Genomic DNA, 11134 nt, shown 5'->3' on the forward strand with positions numbered 1-11134 from the left:
AAACTTGTTTCCAACATTTCTGCCGACTTAATCCTGTTTGAAGTGTGATGGATTGCCAGCATCCTCACATCGGCCGCTGTACCAGCCTCCACGCTGCAGCTCTCATTTAAGGGTCATGGAAGAAACTGTTAGAGACATTTCTATATGTGTCGTTCCCTTTAGGGATCAAGGTTGTTATATTTAGTGCGGGGTTTTGTCCAGTGTGTAATGAAGTCCACGCTGGCCAGGAGATGATAAGCCTTTTCAAGGGAGGTAATGTGCAGGCTCAGGGGCTTCCTCATCTTGGCCGATTCGGGTCCCGCGAGCCCCGGAGAATACCGATCAGTGCTGTGGATGCAAATGAGGGGAACTTTTCTCAAGGTCGAAAAAAGATTCATGCAGAGCAAATTAAGTCAGACGACTCCTCGCCCTATGAGGCTTTTTAAATTGGACCTGGGCCTGGCAGAAATATGATACATCTTCTGGCTGGTAATGAGAGCTTTATATGAGAGGAAAAAAACATCTTTCATTACTTTTCTCCCTCACTATTCACACTATTCAATTTACACCTACTGTACTTAAAATTCAGCAAAGGGAAGGAGACTGTCAATTATAAGATGCGGAGATTCCTACGGCTTTAAGCAGCCACATTATTCATAGCACGTTATGAACCAAGATTCATAAAACTGATTAAATCTTCTCCTTTTAAGCTGAATGGAAATTTTTTAACAATAGAACATAAAGTAGCACAACAGCAGTGTGTCTAAACCTTAAATCCTATTATTCACTTAATGAAAGAGTCATAATTCTAAAAAAACTTAAAAATATTGAATGTCCTTGGAATAAAAATAAACCTTACTTACCCTGCTAAGTTTTGCACCTTATTAGAAAACTGAACATTTACAGCGACAGCTAAAAGTAGAGATTAGGAGTTTTACTATAGAGGAACTGTTTTCCATACCAATTTAAAGTTAGAATCTCGAAGATCTCAGTTTTGTCTCTTTGGCGGCGCCTATGGCGATAAACGGTAATTGCAGGAGCACACCTCCCGGATATCCAGACAGTGTCGCATGTGTGACGTCCACGGTTGGCTCCGGTTGTAACTCTTGATTTTCCTTCTTAGACTGTTTGCCTTCATCTGAGCGTCGAATCCGTTCCTTTTTCTTTGGATTTTCACTTATTTTTGAAGTTGTATCTGTAGTCATTGATCTTTTCTTTGCTTGTTCAGCCATAGTAGATTACTGTTTACTTGCAACACTTGCAGAGACTGACGAAGCCGCTTAGCTTCGCCTACCCTCTCTGATAGACCAACCACTGCGATGGAAAACGCGTCAGTAACTGGGCGCCGCTGTTTGTCAGACACCCAGTCTGTAATACTGCAAATGCTTCAAAGGCTACAAAGGCTTCCATCAGTGGGCCATAGGCTCAATCACCATTGTGTTACCTCATTTAACGATGACTTAACAGACATATAAATGAATATCTTCCAGATTATCACTGAAAGGTTCTAATGTCTTTGTGACCTCAAGTGGCGTTGGTTAAAAGCAATGTTATGTAAATAATTAAACCCAAAATCCTTTTGACGGTACACTGTCTTGTAAAAGGAAGATATGTTGCCTCTTTCATTGACACTCCACACCTGGAGGCCGGTTCTTACACTGTGTAACCTCTTGGCAAGGCTTTCTGGCAGAAAGCCCTGAAGGCAAACAACCCTCACCACTGGTTTTAGCTTGGTATTGATAGTAATAATGTTAGAGGCAAAGAAATGAAAGAGGATGTTAACAAGGAAGAGAAAAACAGAAAAAGACCCAGTAAGGGATTGACTGTTCCTTGTTGGTGAGGAAGTGGATACATTTTAAACTCAACCTGTTATTTCAGATATGAAGGAACACATCCCTTTTTTCCATTTACATTCAAAGCATAACGTGGAATAATTACACAGATCACTGTAAATGCAGTCTGTCGAAGTTGAACCCCTAATAGGCTGTAAAAAACCAATGGATATTAACTTTGCCCCGAGTGGGTAATAATATCACATTGACCCTTGTTTTCACTTTTAATTACACAAAGATTAATTAGATCAATAAGTTAATATGGTTAAAGTGGGGATTTGGTCCCAACATAATTAACCTCATTGAGGATGTTTTCTGCCGGCTCTCAGCGACAGGGATGATGACAGAAACAACACTGGGACAGCTCTCCAGTTGCCTGAATAGAAACATTACATACTCAGAAAAAGCAGAAATAGAAAATTGCTTTGTCATTTCCTTTTTTAAAGCTTGTGAGTGGCATGTGTTGTGATTGCAGCTTAAAACACAGGCTGGAGAATTAAAGATGACTGAATGACATGATATAAAACAGTATTTGACACCATCATATGCATGTTGTCTCTCACACTGTCAGTTATTTATCTTAATTTGATTCGACACGAGACGATGAGAGTGCAGTGTTTAAAAATGGAAGCAGCCCAGTTGCTGCCATAAATAGACACTGGTCACCTGTCTGTGTGCAGCACTAACCAGATTAAATCATTATGCCTTCACTTTCAGTGACCCTGACTACTATGAACATTTGACATGTGTTGGTTAATTCAATGTTCTTTTTTGGTTTCAGGTCCCATCAGCAGTATACTGGTGAACACATATGGCTGCAGACCCATCGTCATGATGGGGGGCTGCCTCTGTTCCACTGGCATGATCTTAGCGTCCTTCTGCACCAGCGTGGTCCAGCTTTACATCTGCATAGGAGTTATCGGTGGTAAGTCCATCTAAGTCCTCCTAAGTCCATTCTGAGTTAATTCAATTACCTTCTACCTCTAAGTAGCAGACTAAAAATAAAACAATGGTAGCAGGAAGACCTTTTTCTATCCGTTTGCCCTTATTGGACTCAATTCAAGTCCTTAAAGGCACATTTCAGAGGTGTATTGTACATGCAATATAACTGTCAATTTCCTACGTAAATCATACCACACCATCTTTCTAATAATCAGTACCCACACGTAGAGAGCAAACCCACAACTGTGTCTTGTACTTCAATAAAGATCTTAAATTGCTTAATGGAGCTTTTGTGCTATAAATTTTACATGGGGAATGTAAGACTCATACTGTTGTAACATCTTTTCTCTGTCAACCAACTTTGTAAAATCAGACAATGATAACATACGTTTGTGTACATACATGATTTAAATAGATTACGGACAAACTGTTCAGAATCTTAAGCTATGCTAGCGATTCTGTCAGACTGTACTTATGCATTTAGGTGTATTGAGTTAAATGCTTGGATTAGAATGACATCATGTTTACCAATGACCGTGAAGTGTGCTGCCATCTTGCGATGGTGACGTCATTTGGAGCAAAACCAAAACACACTTCTTTGTGTTGGTCTGAAGCAGTCGTTAACAGATATGGAAACTTTAATGACTATAGTGATTGTTTTAGTTACGTCTTCCCTCGCCTGTCCTCCTCTCCTCTGCTAATCCAGAACAGATCAGCTGCAGGATTTGTCAACAGAGCTGTCAGTCATCCTTTTTACAGCATCAAATAACTAATTAAAAATAAACTTGTCAGAAAAATGAACACTTGGTTGTAAATAAGCATGATAAGAACTAACAATAATGATGAAACCATGTTTGAGAAACATTTATTTGACGTGTATTTTCATTTTATAGTTTGACTCCTGTCCCATCTGTTAACATGAAGGAGGCGGGCTTTCTGACCTATATTGCAGCCAGTCAGCAGGGGGCGATAGAGAAGTTTTGGCTTCACTTTTAGGGAGCTGTCATGTCGTCTATCTTTTTATACAGCCTATGATGCTTACAATGACAATGCTAACAAGAAGAAGTAGCACAGGTAGGATATTTCTTAGTTTAGTGAGCTTGTTTTGTGAGCTTGCTAGCAGCTGGGAATGTCATGTGATTTGCAGGTGTTTGCTCATATACCGAAGTACTGAAAAATCCCTATAACAATGACCCTAGCATGGCTAGGCCTAACAAATTGGCACCTTTATGTGTCACCACTGATGTTAGCTTGTTCTTAAACCAAGAAGCTCAGAGGTACCAGTTACTTCTGATAAAGTACGATTTTCATAATGGTTTCTTATTGAGGCAAGTAAGAAGTAAATTTGATCTATGTGTTCTTTAGCACTGGTACATTAACAGTTATAGCATGACTGTTAAAGGTCTAATATTTCTCTGTTGTCTTTCCTCATAGGACTTGGACTAGCCTTTAATCTGCAGCCAGCTCTGACTATGATAGGCAAATACTTCTTTAAGAAGCGTCCCATTGCAAACGGGCTGGCAATGGCAGGCAGTCCAGTGTTCCTCAGCACTCTGGCTCCACTCAACCAGTACCTCTTCAACAACTTTGGCTGGAGAGGCAGCTTCCTTATCCTGGGCGGCTTGCTACTGAACTGCTGTGTGGCTGGGTCCCTCATGAGGCCTCTGGGACCACCACCCGGGAAGGTCAAGAAAGACGAAGAGTTAGTTGCAATGACCACCACAACAAAAGAGAAGCGCAGTGCCTGGCAAATAGTTAACAAGTACTTGGACTTGACACTCTTCAAGCATCGCGGCTTCCTCATTTACCTGTCAGGCAATGTCATCATGTTCCTTGGCTTCTTCGCTCCAATTGTCTTCCTTGCAGCCTACGCTAAGGACATGGGCGTGGATGAGTACTCAGCTGCCTTCCTGCTCTCAATTCTGGCTTTTGTCGACATGTTTGCGAGGCCCTCCATGGGGCTACTGGCCAACTCACGCTGGGTCCGGCCCAGAATCCAGTACTTCTTCAGCTTTGCTGTGCTGTACAATGGGGTGTGCCACATCCTCTGCCCACTCGTTGAATCCTACACTGGTCTTGTGGTGTACGCAATGTTCTTCGGCTTTGCTTTTGGCATGGTCAGCTCAGTGTTGTTCGAAACACTGATGGACCTGGTTGGGCCTCAGAGATTCTCCAGTGCTGTTGGACTCACCACCATTGTGGAGTGTTGCCCTGTCCTCCTTGGTCCACCTCTAGCAGGTACGATCTGTCCGTATGGACGTATAGAATTAATAAATGGCTAAAATAAATAAAAGCTTATATTTAGACACATTTAAGGTAAATTATGTCTGAATTGCTTATGAAAGTTCTTTAAGATGTTCTTAACTGTGCAGATACTTAACTTTACTAACCTTGTTCTTTCTTGCAGGAAAACTGGTCGATATCACAAAAAATTACAAGTACATGTATTTTTGCTGCGGAGCTGTTGTGATTTTTGCAAGTATTTGGCTCTTCATTGGAAACTTCATTAACTACAGACTCTTGGAGCGTGAGCGCAAGTGTGCAGAGATGTACAAACGGACTGAGACAGAAGATCCAGACCACGTTAAGGATAAAAAAGAGGCTGATGGGGAAGCCCAGGCTTCGGAGGAACTGGTCGACAAAAATGAAAAAGATGGGGAGCCTATGCAGCGGGAAACCAACATCTAGATCTGCTCTGCCAACAGCTCACGCTCACCTCAGTGGCAAGCTCGCCCTCCACAAAGGTCTCCCTCCACTATGATCAATCTGAGCTCCAAGCCAAGAGGTGCCTCTCGGTGTTCCACAAGGCTCTATTTGGGGTCCTCTGCACTTCTTTAAAACTAACTGCCAAAGCAACATCTATGTTGTAGGAAGCTGTGAGGTGTTATATCTGTTTGTCAAATAGCATCAGCTATGATTATAGCAGACTATAGCAGAAAAATATTAAACAGAAGGAAAAATGTAACATAATGTATGCATGTGAGGAGGCTAAGTCAGAAATGTAATGGAACACAGTGTAGTACCAACTATATTTTCTTTTTTGCCACGTTCACCTCATATCGGATTTATTCTAAATACAAGACTACAACTGGAGGACCATTACATTCACAGCACCTAGTGGTAATACAGTCAGGATGTGGGATTATACAGCAGGAAGTATGTAGAAACTGCAAGACTGTGTCAACAACCAGCTAGCACAGCAGCAAATTCACAGATGTTAGCAGATTATAAGAAAATCTCTTCAATTCACTGTCAGACAATCAGTTCTGCTTAAGAAAAGTATTTTTTGCTGCAGATGGTCATGGTTGACTTTTGTATCCTCTGTTTGTTTCAACAAGTTAAAATATTCCAAGCTGTAGCCATTCCTTCTTCCTACTGTGTCTTCCGATATGACGTGAATGCAGCATCAGTGTGTTGCCACTGTTCCAATAGCACCAGCAAACTGAATTCTAAATTAATTCTGTCTTCTGAAATGAACGAGAAAAGGGGAAGTCAGGGTTTCTTTGTGGTGAGAAAGACCATTCTGTCAGTGAAACGTCACCCGTTAAAGATCATAACAGCCGGCGTCCATTCTTGGTTTTGAGCCACACTGATCCCTAACTGTGCCCTCACACTGCAAGTAACTTGGTTTAAGTGTTGTATTTTGACACATTGTGGACAGTTGGAGGCTCTGAATGCACCAACAGTAAAACCTGATCAGATGTTCTACAATCTGGTGCTAACTTGTAAGTAAATATCACAATTTCAGAAACTGTCATTGGCCTTGATAAATGGGAGCAACTGCTAATGGTAATGTTAATATTTGTAAAATGATATCAAAAGGTACAAAAGAAGAGCTGAAATCTGGCTTGATGGTGGCAGCTGTTTTGGCTGGTATTCCCTGGTTGGTCAGCTTTGTGGGAACTCCTTATGACTTGTTGCTTCCAGTGTGAATGCAGAGTTAGCAATCCCAGCGCACCGGAAGTGGTACTTCCATCTAGTGCTAAGTGTAAAGCAAGAACGCGAAATCCTAATTGCACTGCGTGTAATATGGCAATTGGGTGCCCTTAAAATTCCCACTTCTAGAAAAAAGAACAGATGTGCTCACAGCTGGTGACGCCGGTGCCCGTGTATTATGCTGCCCGCCTGAGCATTGTAATGCCGTGTAGTAAAACCTGCACAAACGTCCCACTTTAATAATTTTGATCAAGTCATAAAATGCTTCCTGTAAGTCATCTAGTGTTCCATATTGCACTCGTATACCTGCTGCACTGAAAGAGAAACGACCATACATCACCCCTGACATCTTTCTAAAATTGCTGCAATTCAATAAATTTAATTACGGTTGAATGTAATTTCCTCTGTGGGCCTTAATAAGGTATTAATGACCAAAAACCATCTGCAGAAAAGTGGTTTCTCTACACATAGAGCCCACGAGCAATAGAATCTCTCATATTATAATGCAGATATACAGGGAAATGTATTTCATGTGACCATTGGGGAACGTCCGTTCAATGATACATTGCCTTAAATGTAATGTAATTAGTGCAGGGGAGTTGTACATTAAATTCTTGATAGTATTATATGAGGCGCCGAAACCTTTGTGTTAAATGTGTGATCACAAGAAAACAGTGTAATCTGCTTCATTTGTCTCCTAACATGTCTGTCTGTCTGTTAAATGTCAAAGCTATGAGATTAAGTCATGTTGTACAGTTTCACTGTAAACTAACTCACTAACAACATTCGAGTGATGCTACTAATCAATGAATGCTAATCAAGTCTACCTGTATTTTCAATCGTATCGTGTGCAAACAAATGTACTGGACTAACAAATCATGTAGCAATTTAAATGTTGCTTTAAATGTCAAAATTGTTCAACGTTCTATCCATTCCATGAGTTGTTGTACGTGTCATCCTGTTGTGCTTTTCATCTCATAATCTGCAGCTTTGGTCTCAAACTCCGACCGCATGGTGTCCTGTCTCAGATGTTCTAACAAAGCCAAACACATTTTAATAACAAATGTGATTTTCAAAGCAATTATGAGCAAAAAAACAATGTCATTGTTCTCTTTTTGTGCTGTCAGTAGTTGAATGTGTGTTCACGATCACGACAATGGAAGTCCAGCTATGTAGCAGTGTCTCTCCACCATGTACCGTCCTCACCCGAGACTCATTCCAACCAAACACAAATGTGAAAAGTTCTCTGTTTCCGAGTGAAATCAGAGGTATTGTGAGGTTGTGTTTGGCTGGATGGTTTCTCAGGGTGTCAGTGGAACAATGTTGAGAATATCTGCCATGCCATTTATTGTAAATAAGATTCATAGTAAAGATTTGCACACTTGTGTTCATAGTCTAACGATGCACTTCACCTCTTTGAGCTTGCTTTTCTGACCTGGACATGGTTTCAATATTTCCACTTTGAGATGAGCCAGTCCTGGTTTTGACTGCAGCCCCAGCAACGTGTGGACAAACCCAGTTTGTCTTTACTTTACACACACCTGTGTGTTGAGGTTAATTGTCACGAGTTAAGTTTGTCTGTTTGCACAGCGATTCAGATTCATCATAGTCCACCAGCATTTCATGCATTAGACAGTATTTTTATATATTGCCATGTCTGTTCTTCGCTTATAGCTTTGGTTAATGAACAACATAAATACCTTTCATGAATGAATATGAAAGTGTGTCCTCCTTACACTTCAATAGTAAAGGGAGGGACTACTTTCTTTCCCTGAAGTCTGATGTCACTATGCTCACTGTACATGACGTCTCTCAATGAGGGTAATAGACTGCTGTACAATCACTTCCTGCCAAATAACACTGCCCCCTGCTGGTTTCAAACCACTTAGACCAAACTGTAAAGAGAGCCGAGCTTCCCTTTCAGCAGGAGAACACACTCACTTGTTCTAATCACAACCAAAGCAGGTTTCAGTTCAGTGAGTAAAGACAGTATGAGTATACCCTCTTTATATTTACATGGTAACATACATAGAACAAAACACTGTGTGCAATGTTATGGTTTTATGCGACTTTAGGGGAATACCATTGAATTTCAACTTTCAACAACTGTGTCCAATCATGTCGAGCTTTGAAGTGAAGAACAGCAGCAGTCCAGGAAGCTAGAGAAAAACCACCTGTGGTTAGGAAAGAACCTAAAACGTGCTAACTCTTACCCCCGAAATGTTATGGTGTTCCCCTAACTATACTGTGCAAAACCATGTTGATATTTGTTCAACTTTAAGCAATACATTTGTGTGTGTTTTGGTTTATAATGTTTATTTTCAGAACAAAAGGAAACGAGTTCTAATGATTTAATAGAGATATATGATTTAAATTTGACATGCACCAATAGCCTTACACATTCTATTGCTTGGCATCTTTATATGTTTTGTGTTCCTTTCTTCTTTGTTTGGGGTTTGTTTAGAAAAAAAGGGTTTATTTTAAGATTTGCTTATGACCAAATTCAGTAGAGAGGTGCAACTGAAAATATGAAACCCTGTCACCGCTCTTGTTTTATTTTTGTAAGTGCACATAGCTGCTGTTTCAAGAAGATGATGCTTAAGTGAGTTGGCTGATTATGTTTGATAAAAAAAAAATATTTTTCCTGTTGTGTTGAATCAAGATGCCGAATGTAAAGGCTTTAATGTTTGAGAGGGAGTGGAGGAGATGCCCCATAGTGTCCTGTTGGATTAAATGTATTTGAGGAATGTGTCTGTTTTAAGGGTTGAATTAGAGAGCACTTAGCAGCTAACAGTGTTTAGCTGATTGAAATGATCATAGATTGGAGTTCCGCATATTCACAGTTTGAATTATGAGACATAAATTGGAGTTAAACATGACAGGGTAGTGTGAAAAGAACAGATTTTGTAGCTGTGGTGTAAAGCGATATGGAATAAGTGTGACTGAATTAATGAAAGACCGAATTAAATTTCTGAATTTCATTTTTGTTTTGACTTAATCTACTTATCCTGGACCTGAATTTACTTTGGTGAAATTCAGTCGTATTATTTACGTTAATTCACACGTTTATTTTGAATTCAGGAATTCCCCATTCAAAACTCCATCTAGAAAATGCTCATTTTTAAACAAGCATATATGTTAAGAACTTTCAATCTGTAGAACAAAACTTTGCAACTTCTCCATCAAACTTTTTTTTATTTCTCCTTTTTTTTTTCATGTTGATGTGTTAAGAAGATCAGCATGTCTGTGTTGATTGTATACATGGTGGTTTGCTACTGGGAGGCTGAAGGACGCTGTTATGCTAACTGTGCCTTATTGTGCTATACTGACAGCTTTTTGTGAACACGGTAAATGACATTGTGTTGCTCAAACTATGAATTTCTATCTTTTCATGCATGTATGTATGTTTACAAATCATTGTAATCTTTAATTTTGTTAATCAATTTATGTTTGTACTCATTTAAATTCAGCCCTGTCATCATGACACTAAATTAACTCATTAACAAACAAGCTGTTACACCAGATATAGTCCAAATATTTATAACTTATTTTATCTTTGCTTTTGTTAACAGGGATTTGTACACATAGTGACGAATGCAAACATCTCTGTGTATTGAGGACAGTTGTGTTCACGTGTTTGTCTCAGCAGTGAACTCGGTCCGTTACGTCCTTCCAGTAGCAGGCGTGCTGTGTGCTTTCTCATCAGGGCAAACATATATACTGGATGGCATTATTTCTCAGATTGTGTCAGTCCTTCCACTACCTCTGCAGCCATCATGTCAGAGCGAGGAAAAAGTACCACACGGGTATAGAAAACTGATTTATGTTTTTGTAATTCTAATAGAATGTTATCACCTATCACAGTAGTGAAATAAAGTATGTATCCAAATAAGTCACATGGCTCTGTCCTTTATTTTATGGTTAAAGGAGAAAGGCCATTATTCAGAGGTCGCTCAATATGAGTTATATTCAACATAAGAGGAAACATCCATCCACTATCTATACCGCTTATCCTGTTCAGGGTCACAGGGGGTCTATCCCAGCTGTCATTGGGCGAGAGGCGGGGTACACACTGGACTGATCGCAAGACGATCATTCACGCTCACTCTCACAACTACTGGCAATTTAACCTAACGAGCATGTCTTTGGACTGCCGGAGGAAGCCGGAGTATCCGGAGGGAACCCATGCGTGCACGGGGAGAACATGCAAACTGCACACAGAAAGGCCCCCTACATCCAAACCGGGAACCTTCTAGCTGTGAGGTGACAGCGCTAACCACTGCACCACCATGCAGCCCATAAGAGGATGCATGAACGAGTAAAATACCATAAAAAAATATATATTGTGCTTTTCCTGTGGTCAAGGAAAAACAGATCCAGTTATGTGATTACAGAACAGCGGGGACCAGAGTGTATTGTCATTAATTTACTTTTCAGCAATAACC

At 40.2% G+C, this 11134-nt stretch overlaps 1 protein-coding gene across 1 annotated transcript in view; it reads left to right on the forward strand.

Moving 5' to 3' along the window:
• LOC138599428 (monocarboxylate transporter 2-like) overlaps positions 1-10581 on the forward strand; it is a 29761-nt gene extending 19180 nt beyond the window's left edge. Inside the window, exons 3-5 of the mRNA XM_069671106.1 lie at positions 2593-2736; positions 4188-4991; positions 5161-10581. Of these exons, the coding sequence (XP_069527207.1) occupies positions 2593-2736; positions 4188-4991; positions 5161-5441 (1229 nt within the window). The 3' untranslated portion in view covers positions 5442-10581. The remainder of the gene's footprint in view (positions 1-2592; positions 2737-4187; positions 4992-5160) is intronic.
• Positions 10582-11134: the final 553 nt, after the last annotated feature.

This window comes from Semicossyphus pulcher, unplaced genomic scaffold (genome assembly GCF_022749685.1).
Source record: "Semicossyphus pulcher isolate SPU_LCO1_2020_fin unplaced genomic scaffold, fSemPul1.0.p SCAF_20, whole genome shotgun sequence".
Lineage (NCBI taxonomy): Eukaryota > Metazoa > Chordata > Actinopteri > Labriformes > Labridae > Semicossyphus > Semicossyphus pulcher.